General features: G+C 43.0%; 3 protein-coding genes across 3 annotated transcripts; all 3 read right to left on the reverse strand.

Moving 5' to 3' along the window:
- Positions 1 to 1,027: 1,027 nt before the first annotated feature.
- LOC135503438 (uncharacterized) lies at positions 1,028 to 6,556 on the reverse strand. Its single transcript, XM_064797014.1, has one exon. It carries the CDS (start codon positions 6,554 to 6,556, stop codon positions 1,028 to 1,030), a length of 5,529 nt encoding a protein of 1,842 aa, XP_064653084.1.
- A 15,432-nt stretch (positions 6,557 to 21,988) lies between these two features.
- On the reverse strand, positions 21,989 to 22,681 carry LOC135503439 (uncharacterized). Its single transcript, XM_064797015.1, has one exon. It carries the CDS (start codon positions 22,679 to 22,681, stop codon positions 21,989 to 21,991), a length of 693 nt encoding a protein of 230 aa, XP_064653085.1.
- Positions 22,682 to 22,784: 103 nt separating this feature from the next.
- On the reverse strand, positions 22,785 to 24,257 carry LOC135503440 (uncharacterized). Its single transcript, XM_064797016.1, has one exon. The coding sequence runs from the start codon at positions 24,255 to 24,257 to the stop codon at positions 22,785 to 22,787; it is 1,473 nt and encodes a 490-aa protein (XP_064653086.1).
- Positions 24,258 to 24,446: the final 189 nt, after the last annotated feature.

Below are 24,446 nucleotides of genomic sequence, written 5' to 3' on the forward strand. Positions count from 1 at the left end.
GCCGTGCCGTGGTCTTTCCCCGGCCGGTGTATGATCTCAAAATCGTATGTACTGAGGTATTCTATCCACCTGGCTAATTGGCCCTCTGGGTCTTTAAAATTCATGAGCCATTGTAAAATTGAGTGATCGACTCTAACCGTAAACCTTTTTGCATATAGATATGGCCGGAACTTCTTCGTAAATGTAACCACCGCTAACAACTCACGACGCGTTACGCAATAGTTTCTTTCGGACTCGTCTTGCTCCCGTATGCGACCACACGTTCTTTTCCGTTTTGCATTTGTGAAAGGACACCGCCCATAGCGTAACCTGAACAATCCGTATCCAGAATAAATCGACCATTCGTATTTGGATATGCCAAAATAGGTGCCGAGATTAAACATTCTTTTAGTTCATTGAAACTCGCATCGGCAGCTTCAGACCATATAAACTCACTGCCTTTTTCTGTAAGTGCGTACAACGGACGGGCCTTGTCACCATAAGAGGGAATAAACTGCTTATGATACGTCACAATACCGAGAAATGACCTAATGTCTGATACGTTTGTCGGGGTAGGACTGTATAATTACTCAACTCTAACTCTTGTAATTCAATAAAACTGTCTATATTCATCTTCTCATCATAATATTCAGGTTTCTTTTCTTCATGTGCTCACAGCATCTCAGATGTCCTCCATCATTTTTTCTCAACACACTCCCCCCAGTGCTGCCACCTATGCTAATTACCTTGAACTACAGTGTGTCCCAAAAAACTAAACTTATACAGGTTGTCCCAATGCGACATACTCCCCTCTGAAATCTGAGCACCGAAAATTTCACGCTTACTGCAACACTGGCTAAAATATTGAAACGAATTATGCGAAATACCAACTGGCAAATATCGCTTGAACTATTCTCTCTACTCGTACTCCACAATTCGAATAAAGTATTTACTAAGTGAACGAAACCCTTAGTTGTATTTTCTTGTATATGTTGTAGTTCTCAATGCTCATAGAATGTCTCTAGTCACAATACTCCACTAACATTGGCTAATCTGGATCTGAATCGCTTTCAACATCCTCTGGCACAATGGTGGTCTCCAATAGCCTCAGCTTCTGTACTGGACGTCTCATCAATCCCGATTTCGTCTTCACCAGTACTGAGCGCACAAGACCGTCTCGTCCTGGAAAGATCTCCTCCACTCTTCCAAGCTTCCAATCCAGCTTCCTGGTGTTGTCCTCAGCGACTAGAACAACGTCTCCCTCATGAAGGTTATCTCGAACCTCAGTCCACTTCCTCAGTTGGTTCAGCTCAGTCAAATACTCCTTCGTCCATCGATTCCAAAAGATCCTTGACAGGTGCTGATTATAGGCCCATCTCTTGCTCACTGCGACGGTAGTATGGCCTGCCAATGAGGCATCAGGCAGAACTTGTAGGCTCCGGCCAATCATCAGGTGTCCTGGAGTGATAGGCGACCAATCCTCTTTGTCTGCAGAGACACTAGTCAGGGGTCTAGAATTCAGTTGTGCTTCGATGTCCGAGAGTACAGTCTGCATCTCAAGGTATGTCAGGTGTGCTTTCCCAAGCACTCTCCTCAGTGGTTTCTTGACGCTTTGCACGAGTCTCTCATAGAATCCTCCGTGCCATGGGGCTCTCTCCGTGATAAAACGCCATGTTATTCCCTTTCCTGTTATCTCCTCATTAAGCTTGTTCTTTCCATTCTTCTGTTTGTAAAGAATCCTCAGCAAGGTGTCTGCCTTTTTGAATGTCTTTGCGTTGTCAGAGAGAATGAATACACATTTCCCTTTGCGATTCATCATGCGCTGCAGCCCAGCCATGAACTCTTCTGTAGTAAGATCTGGTGTGAGTTCCAGGTGCACTCCTCTAGTCACCATACACGTGAAGATCAGAATGTAAGCCTTCGTTGTCTCATCTCTGGACATCTTTACGTATAAAGGTCCTGCATAGTCTAATCCTATGTGCGTGAAAGGAAGACTCATGCTCACTCTTTCCACAGGCAGCGGCGCCATCTTTTGCTCAATCTCCTCTGGATCCTTACAAGCCTTGCACTTGTGAAGAATGCGTCTCACTTCCTGTCTCCCATGAATAAGCCAGTACTTGTTTCTCAAGAAAGCCAGGGTTTGTGCTGGTCCTGTGTGTAGGTTAATCTGGTGGTAGTACAGAACTAACTTATCCACAAATCGGTTGTGAGCAGGCAAGATGATGGGATGCTTAGTTTCCTCCGGCAATGGGGCGTAATGAAGACGACCTCCCACTCGCATCACTTGATCCTTCTCGTCCCACTCTGGGCTCAATGGAGCCAGTTTACTCTCCATGGTGACTTGTCGTCCGGCTTTCAATTCCTCAATATCCTCCTGATACTTGAGCGATTGAGCCCATCTGATCCAGTGCAGCTCCTCCTGACGTCTGTCATTGAGAGTTGTTCCTGGAATGCTTTTCTCCTTGTCAGTTTCTCTCCCCTCGTTTTGATCTCTCCCCTCCTTTCGGGACCTATGGATCCTAATCCAACTCCTCGCTCTGCTCATTACCCTGATGAACTTCTGGTATGATGAGAATTTCTCAATGTATTTCTCAGCAGCAGCAATATCCGTCTTGGCTACAGCAGCAATACCAATCTGACGAAGTTTGGGCTTGGCTTTCGAGTCAGCTATTTCCTCATCCTCCTTCTTGCTCTTCTCTTGTTCTGGCCACTGTTCTTCACTTTCAGTCAGGAAGGATGGACCATTCCACCACAATGAAGATTCAACCAGATTCTCAGCAGTAAGTCCTCGGGAACAAAGATCCGCAGGGTTCCATTTTCCTGGAACATGTCTCCAGTTGCAGGGTGGCACTAAGTTCTGAATCTCAGCTACTCTGTTTGCGACAAATGTTTGCCATTTGTATGGTGGCTTGCTTAACCAGTGTGTGACAACCTTGGAATCTGTCCAGCAATTCACTGAAGCAATCGGAAGCTTGAGCTCTCTTTCCACATACTTTGTTAACCTTGCTGTCACCAGTGATGCCATGAGCTCCAGTTCCGGGATGCTCCTCCTCTTTCCCAGGGGTGCTACTCTGGTCTTTGAGCTGAGTAGAGCAACGTGACGTCTCTCAGTTGAATCCTGGCTAGTCAAATAGACCACTCCTCCGTATGATGTCTCACATGCATCTCCAAAGCCGTGTAGGAAATATACTGGATCCTGGAAGTCAGCAGGCACAATACACCTCGGTATCTTGATGCTGTCCAGTAGTGTCACTTCAGATTTCCAGCGTTTCCACTCCTCCTCTATCTCCGATGGTAGCGCGTCGTCCCATCCTCCAGTTGTGACCCATGATTGTTGGAAAATTTGCTTAGCCTTGAGTACAAAGGGCGATAGCATGCCAAGTGGATCATAAATCCGATGGAGTTGTTTCAACACACTTCTCCTGGTCTCGATCTCCACATCCTCCATTTTGTCAACAAATGAGAACATGAGAACATCCTCCTTGGGTCGATATCTGACTCCCAGCGCCTTTGTTGAGATCTCTTCGCCAACCATCTTCTCTGTGAGCTCCGACGCGATGTCTTCCTTGGCAAGACCTGACAAAACTCCTGGTTTGTTGGATAGAAACTTCCTCATGTTCCATTCCGGGCTCAGAATCTCCTTCAGTCCAACTGCCAACTCCGCCACCTCATTATCCTCCTCATCTCCACTCAAAATATCATCCACGAAGATATTCTCCTCAATCTCTGCAGCAGCTTTTGGGTACTCCTCACGATGTGCCGCGACATGATCTAGCACAGTTTTGATGCTTGAGAATGGCGAAGACGTTAATCCGAAGGTGACTGTGGTCAATCTGAAAACTTCCGGCTCCTTATCCGTGTCCAAGTCTCTCCATAGGAATCTCTGGCTATCTCGATCTATCTCGTTCATACTTACCTGGAGGAACATCTTTTCGATATCCGCTATCAATGCAATTCTGTGGCGCCTGAATCGCATCAAAACTCCAGGAAGGTCAGGTTGCAGGGCAGGTCCTGGTAATAAGGTGTCGTTGAGTGATACTCCATCCCGGCCTCTCATCGATCCATCGAAGACGATTCTAACCTTTGTTGTCGTCTTGTCCTCTCTCACTACTGGATGATGGGGCAAGTACCACACACTACGATCCTCCGGCTCCTTTTCCTCACTCACTCGTTCCGCTCGACCTTTCTTGATCAACTCATTGATTTGCTCCTGGTATCTCGCTGACAATGTAGGATCCTTTTTCAGTCTCTGCTCCAGACTACCAAGTCTCCTCATTGCTTGTTGTTTGTTTGATTTCAGAATTTTATCCTTCCACTCCGGATGTTTCAACAATCCTGTCTCATAACCATCCTTGATCTTGATTGTTTTCTCCTTGTGCTGTCTCAGGGCTTCAGTCTCAAGCTCTGAGAGGTGCTGGTTTTTCTCATTTGGTAGGATCCCTATGTGCTCCGTCTCCCAGTGCTTGGTCGCGATGTCTATCTCGCTGGACAGTTGAAATGTTGAATGATTGACTGGCAACGTTGTGTGGCTTTCCTGATCAGCGGGACAGGTTCCGGACACGATCCAACCAATGTGACTCCTCTGCGCTGAAAGACTGTTTCCTGATCCAAAGACTCTCTTATCCTGTAAGATTTTCATTGAATCCTGGATTCCTAACAGAACATCCACCGATTGACGTTTTCTCGGGAACTCATCAGCTATCTGGAGGTCTCTCAGCTGTTCAATCTTTGACAAATCCTCATTGACTTCATTGATATCAGCACATGGATTTTCTAGAACATAGGCGATGATTTCGAACGTCTCTCCCTTCCATTTGGGTAGTATGCTCGACAAATGAAACTTGACTCGTTGGGTATCAAGTGTCATGACCTTTCCTCCTGCTAAGGTAAACTCTGCTGCAACTGGTTGACCATGCAGCTGCAAACTCCTTGCCATTCGCTTGCTGACAAATGTGGCTCCACTCCCTGAGTCAAAGAGAACTCGTCCATGTGCGACTGCATTCCTCGACTCCAATTTCGCTAGGCCTGTCTGTAACAGTACTTCACCATCTGTCTCTCTGGCTTTCACGAAGTAGTGGGGTGATTTCACGGTCTCCTCAGGCTTGTTACCATCTCCACTTGTCTCCTTTTCGCTCGATGTTTCCTGGTTGCTCCCAGTCTTGTTTCCTCCTTGCTTGTCGAAATGTAAGAGTGTGTGATGCTTCCTCGAGCAATTCTTACAGCTAGATGACCGACATGCATCCACAAAGTGAGTAGTCCGCAAGCAGTTGAAACATGCCTTTGACGCTTTCACTTTCTCAACTCGCTCTGACACAGGCATCGACTTCACTGTTGGACAACTTGATGAGAAGTGCCTAAGTTGACAGAATATGCACGATTCCTCCTTGTTGGGTTTCGGTGTCCTCTGAGATATCTGAAGAGCATGACCTGTAGGCTTCTTAGATTCCTTCTGGTAATCCTTAACCCACTTCTTCTCTTTCTCCTTCTCCTTCTCGGGTTTATCTCGTTTGCTTGGCTCCGTTCGCCTCGCAACCTTGACAGCATCTTGCAGCTTCTCCAAAAGAGTGTCGAAACGTATCGGTAATTCCGACGTCGTCCCCATCGACTTCTCCTCTTTGATTATCTCTCCATCCCATTTTTTGAGAAGTCCCTTTGGCAGTTTTGGTCGGACAAGGGCTGTAAAGATCCAGCTTGCCCTTACCACGTGTTTGTCATCTTCTGTTCGTTTCATGATGTAATTCCAGTTGGAATTAAGCAGGTTGTAGAGAGAATCAAGATCCTTTGCTGAGGGCGAACTGACAGCAGGCACTGCAGCAATCTCGTTCACTGCCTTCTGGATCTTTGTCAACACATCTCCGTACCTATTCTCCAAAAACTCAAGGATGTCATCTGAACTTGGATCCTTTAGTCCACTGATGAGTTTGGATACCTCTCCATCAACTAATGATATGACTATGTGGGTCTTTTCCACCTCGCTATAGCCTGGTTTTTCTAATTCAGTCTCTACCAGTTGTTTCCACTGGTCAAACAACTCGACATCACCTTTGAATTTCGGTATCTGAACATAACGCTTCTTGTGCGATAAGGTCCCTAGAATCCTTTCTAACTGATCACCAGAAATTCCTGTTTGTACTGATTCCAGGGTCTCCTTCATGGCGGCGGCAAAGTGCTCAGGTGTGAAAGTATCACTCGACTTCTCCGACGGGGTACGCCTCTCCTTCTCAGCATCCGCTTGCAGTTGTTGAACCATGGTAGAAATGTCGTAGTACTGGGTGCGATACCTCTCCTCTGACTCAGTCTCAACTCTCAAGGCTTCATCGTTCAGTTTCCCTAAATCAGGATGGAAGTCCACCTCAGTCTGTACGTCCTTCAATTCACCGTAGACCGCATTCAGCTCTTCCATGGCATTACCCGTTTTTCGCACGGCTGTCTCAAACTGGGTAACGCGATCTCCTTTGTCGTACAAGTTACATGCTTCCCTGTAATACCTTGTCACAGTGTTTTCCTGTCGAGTGTACTTCCCGCGACATATTTTGCGTTTATCACACAGTGATTGCAAGGTTGGTGGTTCACCCATGGTTGCAGTTTTACTCAAAACTCAAAACTCAAAAAACTCAGATCTCAGAGAGAATGACTGAAATAAGCACAGTAGCAATCTAAACCCTTGGAATTTCAGCCAGTTGATAAATTCCCTGTGTCAATATGACATGAACTCAACCCTGTAGTATCATGAACAGCATAGAGGGCAGCACAAGAAATTTCTCAAACCCCAGATAAACTCAGATGAAACGTTGCAAAATAGAACCTTAGGAAAAGTGTAGCTGTGAACACATGAAAGCGACAATACAAAATGGTAGCATAGAAGTTGGCTTGAAATGCAACTAAAATATGCAAGATGAATTGGCACTGCTAACACCGTACACGTTGGGTGTTATGAACTCGCAAAGTGATATTCCAAGTTTCACCAAGGCCTACTCATAAGCATGACAACGTAACAACAACTCGTGTGTTCTACTCAAGAAAGACGCAAATTCTCCACTTAACACTGATGTGGTAAACTTGCTAACACTGTAAGGTCACTCAAAACCCACAGTGAGACTCTAAACTCAACTCGATGTTGGCGTGTAGCAAGGTCAAATTACAACCTCTACTTACAGCGAAGATTCTCAATCTCGACTCAAGATAGCGTGCAGCAAGGTCAAATTACAACCTGTAACTGCAGCGAAGATTCTCAAGACCAAATACAGCTTTTAGTCAGAAGAAATACTCATAACTCGTAGTATGCAGTAGGTCAACTTACAACCTAAAGCATAGACTCATGTGGTGATTCTAGTACAAAGGCCTACTCAAACCTAGACTAGATGCTCAAAAACTCAAGACACAGTTACAATGTACATGTACAATGAAATCCCACAGTAAAGGGCCAACTTCTATACCAAATACTAGGCAAAGTTCATAAATTTACTCAATATCTGAAAGAGAATTCAAATATTAGTTCATGCATATCATGTGTGTGACAACAATGCACAAAGCTGGAATGTAGCAGTCCTTGGAAGATGGTGACTCGCTAACTCGGTAATGTCTCTTGGAATCAGAGGCTGGTGCTCGGTTCAAACAGTTCAGTTCATCAATGCAGCACGGCATGGACATCGGATGACCTTGAACTTGGGTGGAAGTGTTACTCGGATATTGAGCATAAATTGACGATGCTCAAAGATGACGACGATGCTAACAGCTATCGACGATTGCTCGATGTTGAGAACGACAGTTCTCACACAGGGACGAGGAACGAAGAAACTCGTTGATCGTCTGGCTTTGAGAACACAATTACTCGACAGTGTTCTCCGACTCGACTCGTTAGACGCTCAACACACTCTTGTGTAGGATCACATCAGCCACGAATTTGGCAAATGATGTGCGAATGATGCTCATCGACGATGTACCAGCTACTCGACAATGCTGGGATGTTGAGAACACGACAACTCGACAGTGTTCTCCGACTCGGTGACTCGACGAAACTCAAGCGTTGGTGGGATCAGCAACGACAGGAATTCGACAATCCGCGACCATCGATGTGACATACAACTGGACTTTGAATGTCACTTGACTCTTCCTCAGCATGCTGCCTGTGCTCAAAGCTCACTCGGATTTGAACTGACGTGGTGTTCCAAAATCCAAGGTTGATGGAGGGACAGCACAATTAATGTTCTCTTGTCGTCTTAACGGCATCCAAATTGCAACAGCAGTCCTTCATTTGGATGATTTCAGCATGCATATGCATTTGCACTGAGCAGCATACTAGCATAGGCCAAATGCACAGGCCAACTCTGTACAAAATGTACATGGATAGCACATGGTTTCTCACTTTTTACAGTTCTCAAATGTCACCTCACTGCTCCACTATCCGGTCGGAGAGACCTAATGTCGGGGTAGGACTGTATAATTACTCAACTCTAACTCTTGTAATTCAATAAAACTGTCTATATTCATCTTCTCATCATAATATTCAGGTTTCTTTTCTTCATGTGCTCACAGCATCTCAGATGTCCTCCATCATTTTTTCTCAACACACTCCCCCCAGTGCTGCCACCTATGCTAATTACCTTGAACTACAGTGTGTCCCAAAAAACTAAACTTATACAGGTTGTCCCAATGCGACAACGTTCTTTGGCCGTGGCCATTTCTTTACTGTCTCAGTCTTATCAGGAGAAGTACTGATTCCTTCCTCTGACACTCGATATCCCAGAAAATTTGTTTCCTTTTGAAACAGAAAACATTTCTTTGGTTTCAACTTGACTCCTGATTTATGAAGTCGTTCGAACACCTTCTCGACATTACTTATTGCTTCTTTAAAACTTTGTCCCATGCAAATCACGTCATCAAGATAGCAAAGACATGCTGAAAACTCAAGACCAGCCATAATATGTTGCATGAAACGGGTATATGTGTATCCCGATCCTACAAGACCAAATGGGAGTCTACGAAATTGAAAATGGCCGAGCCTAGTGCTAAAAGCGCTCTTTTCTTTTGACGCTTCGTCCATCTCTATATTCCAGTATGCGCTGGTAACGTCAAGTGTCGAAAACCATTTTGACCCCTGCAAACTATCAAGTTGCATGTCGATTCTTTGTACGTAACCATTATGCGCAGGGCACGTAACCGCATTTAGAAGGCGAAAATCAATGCAAAATCTTTGTGTGTGATCTTTTTTTTCGACTAAAACGATTCCACTGTTCCACGGACTAGTAGATGGCTCGATGACCCCCATTTCTAACATTTGTTTAACCTGCTTGTCAGCTTCTTCCTGCTGATGTATAGGAAGCCTTCTCATTTGCTGACTTAAAGGTGGGGTATTCCCCTTGTCTATCGTATGTTTTATGCCAACTGCTTTTCCTATGTCTAAATTATGTCTAGAGAACAACGATTCGTACTTCTCAATCAAACATTTAACCTCGCGAGCCCGATCGGCGTCAAGGTACTGAACACTTCTTTCTATCATTTTATCAATCTCACTAATCTCTTCGTCTTTCTTATGTACATTGTGATCCGTTTCATCACTATTCAAATGAACGTCATTTCCCACGTCGTACGAACCGTCTTCGAATTCTTCACCATAGATAAACACTCCTGATTCTGGTTTATCGTTATTTATAGACACGCTGACGTCACAGTCAGTTGTTTCATATGGGCGGTTATTTCCGCATTAAATGATGTCCTAAAACGCGTCTTGATAACTGGCGACTCGTGTGTGTAGAGTAACCTGTGCGTACAGAGCAAAACGCGCGTATCTAACTCGCGACCCCTACAAAGAACATAACGCGAATGTATAACTACTGTCGCATAAACGTGCCGTCGGATAACTAGTGTCGGATAACTAGTGTCGGATAAGTGCTGTCGCATAAGTGCTGTCGCATATAAGGTTCCTCAGCCTCCCGCATCGCGGCGCTCTTGTGTCTTGATGATTATTGTTTTTGCTCTAAGGACGACATTAAAACGAATAATTAGGCTATTGCTTGTAGGCCGAGGCCCTTATATACATGAATATGAATATGAATATGAATATTTATTCGACCAACAAAATTTACAAGGTGCATTAATGAAATACATAATATTGATTGTGGTCGGGAGCAGAACAAGACCAGATTGGCCGCTTAATGCCTGCTCCCTTATGAATTACATGTAGTACAATGTTAATTATTATATACAGGATTTACAATTTAATTTACAAGACAGTTCTATTTTACAGTGAAGGAGTGAGTAATAACAGTTATAAGACGAAAAAAGTTTAACGAATGTCGCAAACATAGCAGTTGCGAATTTGGCACTTTTTATTATAGGAACCCAAAATTTCATTTTTGTAGTATGTTGAAAAGGATTTTAAGCTAAAATTTGAGTGGAGTTTGTTTAGAGTTTGTTTTGAGAGAGAATTATATAATTTAGTTAAACTGTATCGTGGTGTCATTTTGGCATATTCGTGTCTTACATTTGGTATTTTAAATTTATCATTAATTCTTGTGGGATAGTTATGAACATCACTGTTAAATGAGAAAAAATTGTGCATGAAGTACACTGGTAAATCCTTTTTTAAAAATCTATAGAGAAATTTTATTTCAATTAATTTGTGTAAGTCCGGTAGTTTGAGTAGTTTGTAGTACACTATGTACCGGTATCCTTATTGCATCAATTTTATTCTTACCACCAGGTACAGGTGTTGAGGTTGAGGTCGTAGATCTACTAGTACTAGTAGCAGGCACTGCAGATGCTGCAATATTATCAACCCGATTATCAAGAGGGACCTGGTCCTGTGTAGGCCTGCCCAACAAATTCACAACGTCTTGCAGCATGCGTGCTGCCCGCTGGAGCACATGTGGATCTTGATTAATAGCCATTTTTCTCTTCTGTCTCAAACTCGGGATTACGTCGCTTAGAACAAAAGTAATAATAACTAGCGCCGCAATGCGGGAGGCTGAGGAACCTTATATGCGACAGCACTTATCCGACACTAGTTATCCGACACTAGTTATCCGACGGCACGTTTATGCGACAGTAGTTATACATTCGCGTTATGTTCTTTGTAGGGGTCGCGAGTTAGATACGCGCGTTTTGCTCTGTACGCACGGGTTGCTCTACACACACACACGAGTCGCCAGTTATAAAGACGCGTTTTAGGACATCATTTAATGCGGAAATAACCGCCCATAGTTTCATGGTCACGTCTTAATACTGGTTCATATTTACACGGATTGTAGTTACTTTGATTCCCTTTACGAGTCAACATATTTACATAGCATGCTTTTTTCACATCAGTGAGGGTACCCCTGTTTCCAACAGAAGTAAATTTCGACTTCACAACCACAGGCACTTCTTCACCCGTCAGGCTTTCATCATCGTTGAAGCCTCGGCTTTCTCTACGAAATCCTCTCAGATCGTAGCGATTCGATCCGGCGGAAGTGGGCTCTCGCTTCAACCCTTCTGGACCCTCAACGTCCAACGACCCTTCCGAGGCCTCGTGTAACTTCTCATCCGTTACACCGCTAGCTTCATAACAACTTGCAGATCTGCGCTCACTATTTCCTCGATCCATAGGTACCGAGCGAAGATGGGGCCGATTCGCAATGACAGCATTTATCCCATCTTGCGAGGATGCCTTGCATCGACTATTTATTTCACATTTCGGATCTTCTATTTCAACTATTTTGTCCATCACAATCACAGGACTCACAAGTCCTATCGCTCTATTCGCTGGTATAAGTATCGGATCATCCGACACGTTTATAATTGGTAACGGGATCGCATCCCTTTCAGTATCAACTATTGCGCGACCCACCACGCAACCGTCTAAAAATAATTCATCGCTTTGTTGATATGACTCTGTTTGGCCAGCTATCGCCCATTTTCCAAGATAACCCTTGCGCTTTCTTTGATTCACAAAAATTACGAATTTCGAATATGGTTGTATCAATGTGGCTTTTGCCGTGACGAGTCGGTGACAACATGTTACTTTCTGTATTCCGACAGATTCTAAGCTGGAGCATTGGATCTGCTCATTTCGACATAGGATTGACATGGAGGTTGGATAAATTTCACACTGGAAATGGTTAATGAAATCCATTCCAATTAACCCTTCCCCTGAGACGTCGGCCACAATAACGGTAAACAACGTTTTCCCGTGCTTCAGAAATCCTAAGTCGCCGTCAAATCGACCATAGATTCTTAGTGGTGAATCATTAGCACCTAACAATTCCATCTTGGTCGGTTGTAAAGGTGGTCTCAAATTTTCTTTTATCATCATGTATTTATCATAATTTAATAAAGTAACTACCGAAACCCGTGTCAATGAGAAAGTTTATCTGGACGTCGCCAACCTGACCGTTTAAAAATAATGCGCAACTCGACTTTGGTCCTATACGTCTTATCGGCACCGCTTCGTTCGTTGTCGCGGCGTCATTAACATTTTTTGCTTTGATCGAATGATGCTTTGAAATTTCGATTATTTCACTTTGTATGCTCTCGGTTTTGGTGTTATGTCCCGACATACGATACTTATGTTGGTGGGAACTCTCTTCACTTACGACCGGCGCATGTCCCGTGGCCCCGGCCCGTCGCCGTTTTTTCTTTCTTGATTATTTCGTTGCATGCGGTTTGGGCAACGATTGGCTATATGCCCTTCTTGGTGACATGCCCAACATTGAATACTGCGGCTTCTACCCGTCGTTTGGTAGGCTCTTTGCCCGAAATTATTTTCACATAATCGTCCGAGCATACTTTCAATCTTGGCCAAACTCACTGCATTATTCGTCTGATCTTCGTCGTCAATGCTTACGTTACGAACGTTTCCTTTATTTACGTTCTGTTTGTTATTTCGTTGCCTTTCTAATCGCCTTATCCCGTCGAACTCTTCAGCCAAACAGATAGCTTCGTCGAGACATGACGGACGGGCTGTACTTATCATCATACGCAATTCTGATTCAGGAATCGCTTCAACGAAATATATTTTTGAGTGCCTTTGCCTCTCTTCGTATGTGCTTTCAGGATAAGCTAGTGTGCATAGCTTGCTAATCGCTCGGTTTGTTTGATAACGGAATATTCCAGATGTATATATAGACGATGGTTACACGTATTTCTTATATGAGCGACGAATACAGATACCACACAGCCCCAAAAGTGGTGTTACCTTAACACTCAAAATGAGTGTGCCTGGAACACCCATTTGTAGTGTAGACAACCACCCAACACCCATTATTGGTGTCCAATTTTGAACACCACAGACAAGTGTTGCACCCAACACCCGTATTAGGTGTCCAATTTTTAACACCACAGACAAGTGTCGGGCCCAACACCCATATTAGGTGTCCAATTTTGAACACCACAGACAAGTGTCGGGCCCAACACCCATATTAGGTGTCCAATTTTGAACACCACAGACAAGTGTCGGGCCAACACTAAAAGGCCGTGTTGGCATGTAGAACACCCATTTGTAGTGTAGACAACCACCCAACACCCGTATCAGGTGTCCAATTTTGCACACTGCTGACAAGTGTCGGGCCAACACTACCTCTTAGTGTGAATCCAACACTAATCCAGGGTGTTGATTGAACACTACTTTTAAGGGTCAATCGAACACTGAACCACAGTGTTAGCCAAACACTACTTTTTGGGGTCAAACCCACACTGAACCAGAGTGTTAAACCTACACTGAAGCAGAGTGTTAATGTCACACTACTTCTTAGAGTCAATCCAACACTGAAGTAGAGTGTTAACCTAACACTACTTCTTAGAGTCAATCCAACACTGAAGCATAGTGTTAACGTAACACTACTTTTAAGAGTCAAACCAACACTGAACCAGAGTGTTACCTAACACCACTTTTAAGGGTCAAACCCACTCTGAACCGGAGTGTTAAACCAACACTGAACCAGAGTGTGAACCTAACACTACTCTTAAGGGTTAATCCAACACTAAACCATGGTGTTGTCTGAACATTACCTCAGAGTGTTAGTCAAGCACTAAACTAGAGTGTTGACAACTAACACTCCAAGAGAGTGTTATCCCAAATTCCCAGAAGAGTGAGTTCTAATGGGAAAGTAAGAAATCAGTCAGAGAGATTGCCACCTCCTAGGTCCCGCTGCTACTTTTCCTTCGAAGCTGCAGGCTGCAACCTAGGAAGTCCCTGGCTTGACTTCAAGAACTCAATCTAAGGCCTTTAAAAGTTACATATCATTTGCTTGATTTATTTTTAAACATCTTAAAAAAGAACTGGGAAATTCAAAATTTACAAAGTCAAATTCATTCATTACCTTACAAACTAGGTGTCCATTTGCTTAATTTATTTTCAAACATATTGAAAAAAGAACTGGGAAATTCAAAATTTACAAATTCAAATGATTCATTACTTAAAAGGCCCAGAGGCCAACACTGAAATTCTGAAATCTAACCCTTTCACTGTTGGTGACGTGCTTGGCAGGTCATGAAAAAGGAGCTTGGAAATTCAAAATTTAGAAATTCAAATTCATTCATTTCCTTACAAACTAGGCATCCTTCAGTTACATATTATACCATTTGCTTGATTTATTTTCAAACATGTTGGAAAATGAACTGGGAAATTCAAAATTTACAAAGTCAAATTCATTCATTACCTTACAAACTAGGTATCCTTCAGATACATACCATTTGCTTGATTTATTTTCAAACGGGAGTTCAAAATTTACAAATTCAAAAATTCATTACTTACATGTAAAAGGCCCAGAGGGCAACACTGAAATTCTGAAATCTAACCCTTTCACTGTTGGTGACGTGCTTGGCAGGTCATGAAAAAAGAGCTGGGAAATTCAAAATTTACAAATTCAAATTCATTCATTTCCTTACAAACTGGGCATCCTTCAGTGACATACCATTTGCTTGATTTATTTTCAAACATGTTGGAAAATGAACTGGGAAATTCAAAATTTACAAAGTCAAATTCATTCATTACCTTACAAACTAGGTATCGTTTAGATACATACCATTTGCTTGATTTATTTTCAAACGTGTTGAAAAAAGAACTGGGAAATTCAAAATTTACAAATTCAAAAATTCATTACTTACATGTAAAAGGCCCAGAGGGCAACACTGAAATTCTGAAATCTAACCCTTTCACTGTTGGTGACTTGCTTGGCAGGTCATGAAAAAGGAGCTGGGAAATTCAAAATTTACAAATTCAAATTCATTCATTTCCTTACAAACTAGGCATCCTTCAGTTACATATTATACCATTTGCTTGATTTATTTTCAAACATGTTGGAAAATGAACTGGGAAATTCAAAATGTACAAAGTCAAATTCATTCATTACCTTACAAACTAGGTATCCTTCAGATACATACCATTTGCTTGATTTATTTTCAAACGTGTTGAAAAAAGAACTGGGAAATTCAAAATTTACAAATTCAAAAATTCTGAAAATTCTGGAAATTGCTTGAAACATCTATATTTTACGCTTTTTAATTTTGCGGAGGCACTATGGTTCTTCAGTTAACTCCAATGAAATTTAATGTTTTATGCTGGTTATTTTCGCGGATCATGGACAACTGCGAAAACAGCGAAATTAAAGAAACGGCCAGGGGCCATTGTGCTCGCCATAAGAATACTTAGAAGACATATAATTCATGCTTGTTTACGGAAAGTGCTGCAGTACAGGGCCCGGTTGTTAGTACATTTAAATTGTGGCATTACATGTATGTAAGAGTCAAAATGCTTCCACTGTTAATTCTCTCAAATAACTTTGTCCAAATTGCTACACTAGTGCACATCAATCTTATAGTTTGTTATAGAATGCCTGAATCGACTTGATGTTGCTCTTACTGGCCTTAAGTCCACACACAAATTTCTCAATAAAAATCTGTGCCTGCTTTACATGCATGTTATATTCTACATTTAAAATGTAGTGCAGTCCTACCATGGCCATGATAGCATCCAAGATGTGAGGCACCTTACAACCAACCCTTCAGCGATTATATGGATTTTACGTATATCTTCCAATGTGCCTGTCACGATAATGGCGGGCTGGTCCCGGCCTCGCACATCTTTTACGATGTCCTCCAGTATGGCTGTAGACTGAAGAAGAAAGACCCATTAGGTGAATGTTAATAAAAAGGTGCAGGCCAGGTACCATGTGCTCACCTCGGGAAATGTTAATACATGCCATTTGAAGTGGATGTACATGTCACATGGAAATTAGTTGACATCTCTTCAACAATTTAGGAAAAAAGATCTTATTTAAATTTTCAAGATGGTGGCCTGGTGGCCCTATTTGTCACAAGATCACATTGAGAACTTGAGTTTTTTGTCATGAGTACATAGATATATAATCACATGAAATTTGGTAGCAATCCGATCATTAGTTTCGAAGTAATCAGGCATTATCTCAAAGTTGTCCCAGGAGACATTATCAAGGTGAAACTACCATAACTCCACACAAGGTTTCAGGTCGACCAGTGTTATTTTCATTCATGTTATGTCAGTTCTTTCCGGATGGCGCTCGAGCTTTCAGGCCGCAGAAAATCATCTCGTGCTGATCCGGTGACTCGGACCGGTCACTCAGTCGGTTTTCCTATTTTATCATATACCCGAAGTGTGCTGATCCGGCAAACAAGACATGAAATGTCCTTGGGACATTTGTGCTCACCTGGTGTTGATTTATTCCTACATATTATGACAGATTTGTAGTTTGGTAATTGACATGAATTAATTGGTGTGGATTAAGGCATGCAGGCTACTTGCCTACTGTTGAAATATTGCCTAATTTAGCTATAGAGTCTACAAATAGAGGGGAGCAAATACACAGAGAGGAATGACACTGACTTGGTCAAGTCATGTGTAACCTTGGGCAACACAATTTTCTATAATAATCTCTTTATACGATTTTACAAACTTGATCTACTTATCACTGAAAAGTTGGTCACATTGACCTACTTTTTGGCTCACCGTAGGGGAGCCTATACGATACCGCAGTGTCCGTCGTCCGTCGTCATCGTCGTCGTCGTCGTCGTCCGTCGTATCCTAGTTCAAAAACAGTGGCACGTTTTTTAACCGCTAGGCCTATGAACTTAAAACTTTGTACACATGACCCCCTAGGTCAGATGACCCGTGACACTAAATTTCTGTCCGATCTGATTCTCTACTTGGCCACCAGGGGGCCAAATGTGGATATCTTAAAAGTGTGATATCTCGCTTATTAGTGACTTGTTTTCGATAAAACTTTTGTGGTAGGTACTCATAGCAAGGATACATCATATATCTTACGGGTTTTTAATTTGATCTACTTTTCAAGGTCGCAGAGGTCAAATGGCGTGAATTGGCCGTTTGAGTGTAACTATGGCACGTTTCTCAACCACCAAAGCTATGAGCTTGAAACTTGGTACATATAACCCCCTATATCAGATAACCTCTGGTGCTGAATTTCAGCCTGATCTGATTCTTGACTTTGCCACCCGGGGGGCAAAAACAGAAAAAGTAAGAAGTGCAATAGCCTGCTTATTAGCAAATTGTTTTTGATGAAATTTTTATGGCAGGGACCCCTAGCAAGGTTACCTCAGATGTTGCACGATTTTTCGGATTTGACCTACTTTTTAAGGTCGCAGAGGTCAAATGGCGTAAATTTGACCTTTTAGTGTAACTATGGCACGTTTCTCAACCGCAACAGTTATGAACTTGAAACTTCGAACAAATGACCCCCTAGGTCAGTTGACCTTTTACACTGAATTTTGGTTCGGTCTGGTTATTGACTTGGCCACCAGGGGGCCTAAACTCAAAACTCAAAAAGTGTGATTTCTCGCTTATTACTGATTTGTTTTTGATAAAAGTTTCATGGTAGGTACTCCCAGCAAGGATACATCACATATCTTACGGGTTTTTGATTTGACCCACCTTTCAAGTTCACAGAGGTCAAAGTTGAAAACTTTACCGTTCTTGGTACGTTTTGTCGTTGTTCAATGTAAAGAGTTTTAATTTTGTGTAATGATGCATCTAAGAAGCCACTATTTGTATGCCAAGTTTTAGCCAGATCGGAATTCAAATATGGCCGAAATTGCATGTTTTGTGGGTTTTTCCTCGTATTGTGGCAATTCAAAGGTCGTGAGTTCAAACCCCAGTCAAGGACAGCCAAAAATATTTTTATTTTTCATCTTTTCCTTTTTTCTTTTCTGAGTTCTATCTTACATTTTCTTCATTTTTTGATTTATTTGGTGCCATAGATTTAATTAGGCGGCCATCTTGGAAATCGTTTTTTGCCGATTGCTGTAGTGTAACGAGTGATGAAATTGTTATGGTCAGGTGGATGTGTCTACATCACATATCACCCTGGTTTGTTATTTGACCTACCTGTCAGGGTCACTGAGGTCAAAGTTAAAAATATATTCACCATTGTCATGGAGTGGCACAGTTTCTTCACTATCATTTTCACCTAGACTCTACAAGCTTGGAACCACAAGTCTCGGATTCACCACTTGGCCAGGGCCGGCTCTGAACTGGTCACAGATGCATGTATAAATTATGAGAGGCCTACATACTGTAGCACTTTCTGTAACTGTCTACTAAAAATACTTACGGTGAGCACAATGGCCCCTGGCCGTTTCATTTGGTCAACATGTAGAGATGCTCAATAAGTGTCTACATACCAAATTTAAAGAGTCTACAACAAATGATGACGAAACGTGCCACCAGGGGTGAAATTATAGAGTTTGACCTCTGTGACCTTAAAAAGTAAGCTGTCTAAATGCGGCATTAAAATAGGGTGCATGACGTAGCAAGAAACACTTCCTGCGTCAGAATAAAACAAAGCAATATTTGGTTGTTTCACTATTAAATTCAACGACGTCTTTGATGAAATAAATAGTAATTAACTGGAATTCTATGCAACAATACCAATGCGACGTTAGCTGGTGAATAGAATGAAGTCTGGCGTCTATCGCCAGTCCGATTCCGATCATAACGCCAACGGGGCCGATTTGCTCCCCATCACACACACAATAACTATAGCCTTTTGCACTATGTATATATATTATAGGCGCTATTACAAGAAAAACATAGGCCTTTGTTCGATATTGCGGACAGCACTCGGGAGGCGAAAATGACATGCCTAGCCCTAACCGCTTAAATTTGAATGGACCATGGCCTGGGTTAACACTTTGTATAGACGGGTCAAAACTAAGCAACCTACCTTACATGATATACCAGACACTTCCATAGCCATAGGAGGAGCCTACTAAGTACATGGACAGGTAGGTAGGCTAGACCTACAATGCATTGTAGAATGGTTTGTACATTCAATTCAACACTGGTCACTGCCACTATGGCACTAATGCTAATGCCAGTACATGTACTCCCAGGTATTGTCGAGACACTTCACTTTACTTTGTCTAGGAACAATCAAAACAGGCAAATGCTTCGTTTTCACTGACTTTGAAGCATGATGATGTTTATGATTATGCCGAATTTTGAAGAAACAATCGGCCTAACCCTCAACGGCTCAATCCGCTCAAAAACGCAAAAACAAACACCCCGAAAAGCAACCTGGTCTAAGTTCAAAATCGAAGTGTCTTGTAAATTCGTACATAGCTAGCTACATCAAGTACCAAGGGTTATAAGTCAAGAACAAATGAACAGTCAGTGCTTGGACTTTATGAGGGCGGGATATTTGAAAAACCTGCCTTGTTTGAAAAGACAGGCTGCACACATGCACACACACATGATGAGCATGCATGCAATGCAATTTCAAAGGAATGGAAAAAAACGGGCAAAAAATGCCTGAAACAGAAAGATTATAGCAAAATTATTACAAAATCAGTCATTACCTTCGAAATGAGCAATTGTCTGCTCATCCAGCCCATTTTCTTGTAGGAAATTTCGGGTTGGATCGTCCATTTTATGAGATATGAGGCCAAAAATCAAGCAGATGACATGCAGAACTGCAGCTGCAAATGGCTAAAACAAAAGGCTGGAGGTCATCTGATCGAAAAGGCGGGAAAGTTGTTTACCACTTTGGGGTACCGTCTAACACTGCTACGGTGTCACAGTGTAACACCCCGTTGGGCAGCTTACTCCATGTGGTGTCTAAATAAATAACACCGCTACACTGCAAAAGATAAACGACACCATGGAGGATCAGAGAGACTTTGATTGACTCTTTTAGAGTCAAATGTGAATCTATATGGAGTCAAAAAAATTTGACACCATAATGGAGCCTAAAATATGACAAAGTGGCGGCGATGCACTTCTCAGCTTAGGATCATCCATGTAAGAGACAGTCACATCCATTAACAGAAGACGAACGACGTGTCTAAAGATCCTTCTCTTTAGTTTAATAGCGTATCACCGTGTACTTTTGTCAAGTACAGCAGATTCACAGTTACAGGTACATCTTTCGACTGACTACATCATGTTCACGTAAAAACTGAAAATACAAAATGGGAAGGACTCCTTAGTCTTTTTAGCAAATAACCAAGAACATCGGAGATGCCAGACAAGATATAGATGTACAATGTAAGTGTACATGAGCGTGAAGACAGGTTGTGACAACCCAGCGTCCCAGGTTGTGACAATGTCTCCACCAAAAACTTCACCCCAAAGTAAGCCAAAATTATCCCCAAAATCCCAGGACATCAGCTTAACTTGTCTAACATCTCCACAATGAATATATGAAGGCTACAAAGTCCAGCTAGCAGGACACAAGAATTAGACAACTGGAAGACACCACCACAAGGTGCTGCCACCTGAGAACACTCAATGGTACTAAGGAGAAAGTCTTCACTCCAATATGCAAAGACAAATAACTCTGTCAGACTAGCTTTTAAATGGGCTACAAAGGGACACAATGTCCTCTCTAAAACGCTGATATGAAAAACATTGCACGTGGCCACGATTTTGATACTACAATGCCTTGACATTGGGCGTGGTAGATAGGTACATGTGTCTTAACCTTTTACAAGACGTCCGCTGTCGTTGGACACAGTTTTACAGCACTGATCTAATTATTTTGGGCAAATTACGCCACTTAATGTTGCTATACATATTCATCTTGACATACCTCTGTTTTAGGCTACTCTTTTCTGAACAATTAGCCTTAAATTTGACTTCTTCTACATCTGCAAAAACCGCAAGGTTTTGTACCGGGAAAACACAATGGCGGAAAGCGCACGGGCTAATATAGGTGGCGCTGACGTCAACAATAATCAAAGGCAATATGCCGCGATGTGGCTCTCCAACATTACTTAAAGGCGATATACCGTAACATGTCCTAAATTGTCCTATCAATTTACACTACTGAAGTGTCCTCATAATATCAACGAAAATATCTCACAAAGACAAGGGGTTAATGTCCTTTAACCCTTGGGTGAAATGTCACACTATCAAAAATAGTGAAAACCTCGGAATGTTAAATTGTCACAAATGCAGACAATTCAACCCAAAAAACACTTCGGCAAGCTTGAGCAAGTCGTACTTCAAAATGAACCTACCAAACTTAGCATAGAATATACCCAATGCCAAATCTGGCGCTCTGAATCCCCATGACCATGACGATACAGTATGCGACTTGCACAAGACTACCCATGCAAAAATGGAGGAAATCACTTGAGCTATTCCTTGAAAGAAACAATGTCTGCTCCTGTTTTCCAGTTCCACCATAGAATACACATTCCAACATATGAATTTCAAACTGAACGTATCCACAGAACTTAGAGTAGCTTGAAAAACCCACACTAAAGGGCTAAATGAACTTGTCCACCTTTGAATCAGCCTGCATCAGTCAATCTGGAAAGAGCCCAATTTTAACACAATGCGCTTTAGAAGAAAAAACACAAAAACCAAAATGCTGGGTTAACAACCAGCTTGATGACCAAAACAACACCAAATGTTTTGTACGGGCTACTCATCCAAATTCACCACTACAAGCATCCCAAAGATAGGATTTCACAGTCGCGACAGTATAGCACAATCCCAGGCTTCTCCGTTCGGGAATCTCGGGTCTGTCAATTATCAGTCCCAATTGTCCGTATTATCCTCAACAACAGATGGCGTAGCTGGTTTCAGCAGCAAGATCAACTTGTGAACAGGGCGATCCAAAACTGACTGTCCAGCCTGTATGCGTGCCTTCCTAACGAGTCCGTCCTTCCCAGGAAACGTCTCCAATACTCTCCCCATTGGCCAGTTACACCTTGCGACTCCGTCATCGATAACCAACACGATGTCACCTATGGCCAGGCTTGGCCACGACTTGGTCCATTTTCTCCTTTCCTGTAGTGTTGGCAAGAATTCCTTCCGCCAGCGAGACCAAAACTCGTTTGCTAGATATTGTACACGCCTCCATTGGCGACGGCAGTAGATGTCGTTTCGTTGAAAGTTGCCTGGTGGCGGCATGATGTCCCTTGTCTTCATTGTAAGCAGCTGGCTGGGACTTAATGGCTCCGGTGTGTCAGGCGAGTTGGTATCTACACACGTCAATGGGCGACTGTTTACGATGGCTTCAGCCTCAACCATCAATGTTCGCAGCATTTCGTCATCCAATCGGTCTCCGTGAGTAACAAGTAGTGCAGACAGCGCGTTTCTAGCTGATCGGATCATCCTCTCCCATACCCCACCCATATGACTAGAATGGGGTACGTTCATCTCGAACTTAATCCAATCACATCCATCTAAGAGTAAGCGTCTCCTCACCCCGTCTTCATCCATTTCTGCCAGAGCTGCAGCCAACTCACTTTTGGCGCCGACAAAATTCGTTCCTTGGTCCGATCTCAAAAGCCTTACGGGGCCACGGCGACACACGAATCTACGATTATGCATTTAGGAAGGAATCCGTACTCAGCGAGTTAGCTGTCTCGATATGTATGGCTCTCGAGCTCAGACAGGAAAACAAGACTCCATATCTCTTTGGATCACTCCGGCCCTGACGAACAAGGAAGGGGCCAAAATAATCGACTGCGGCGTAAGTAAATGGTGGAGCTTCTTTCATGCGATCTTCAGGTAAATCGGCCATCTTCTGACCCAAGGGGGGTCCTCTCAGCTTACGACAGATGACACATTTACTCAGACAGGACGTGATGCTGGATCTTGCAGATGTTATCCAATATCCTTGGGCTCGGATCTCATTCAGAGTCATGTTGCGACCTCCATGACCGGTCCTTTCGTGGAAATGCCGGACTATTACCCTGGTGATGTGACTGTCTTTAGGCAGCAGGACTGGATGTTTGACTCCCCTCGGAACGTTAGCTCTTCTGATCCGTCCACCGACTCTGATGATGTCATTTTCATCCAGATAAGGATCAAGTCTGTACAAGCTGCTGCTTTTCTTCAGAACTAAGTCTCGCCTCCTGCAACTGTCTCGGTTTGTGGACCCCTTCTGGTCAGCATTGTCGTCTACAGCCTTAATTCCTCGAAGAATGGGCATTTCTTCAGAGTAAGCTTCAGCTTGGACTGTCTTAAGGATCAACATCTCAGCTTGAGAGATTTCTTCAGCTGTCACTGGCTTGTATGTAGAAAACCTTGCTGTCCGATTAAGCAACCTCTCCTTGAACTTCAGGCAGACAGCGACAGCTCTTTTAGCCTTGTACCAACTTGAGAATCGCTGCAATCTTGGGAGTAGGCCTATGTCAGCTTCAATTACAGCTCCAGTTGCCAGGGTTGTCATCTTCTTGATCTCTGGATCCCCTTCACCAAGGTTGTCAATCTTGCAAGGACTGAGTGGCTTCAAAGTGGAAAGGAAGGCTGGCCCTTTCCACCACAGCTGGCTGTCGATCAACTCTCTGGCGTTTGCTCCTCGAGATGTGAGGTCGGCTGGGTTGTTGTCGGTTGCGATGTGCCTCCATTGCTTCACAGCTGTATTGTCCCTGATCTTCTGTACTCGATTTGCTACATATATATGAAAGCGCTTGGCGTCATTTGCGATGTATCCCAAGACAACCATACTATCAGTCCAAAATACTTCTGTAAGGTCTTCATATTGCAGCTCTCGCCTCAGGAACTTGCTAATTTTGACAGATGTTACTGCGGCAGTAAGCTCGAGCCTTGGAACTGTAATGGGCTTTGACGGAACGACTCTGGATTTGGCCATGACCAAGGCAGTGTCGACATTGTTGTTTTCATCGATCATCCGAAGGTAGCTGCATTGCCCATATCCGACCAAACTAGCATCGGAAAAATGATGCAACTCGACTGTCTTGACTTCACCAAAATTTTCAGGCTTGTAGCATCTTGGTATTTCTAGGCCAGCCAGGATCATGAGTTCTTGCCTCCATCTCTCCCATTCCATTTTGATTTCCTCTGGCAATGGGTCATCCCAATCTGCGCCACAACTGCACAATCCTTGTAAAATCCTCTGCCCCACCAGTACAAGTGGCGACACCAGTCCAAGGGGGTCGAAGACCGAGCTGATACTAGATAGAATCCCTCTTCTTGTCAACGGCTTGTCTTGGAGCTGGATTTGAAAACGAAAGGCATC

This window comes from Lineus longissimus, chromosome 19, assembly GCF_910592395.1.
Source record: "Lineus longissimus chromosome 19, tnLinLong1.2, whole genome shotgun sequence".
Classification (NCBI taxonomy): Eukaryota; Metazoa; Nemertea; class Pilidiophora; order Heteronemertea; family Lineidae; genus Lineus; species Lineus longissimus.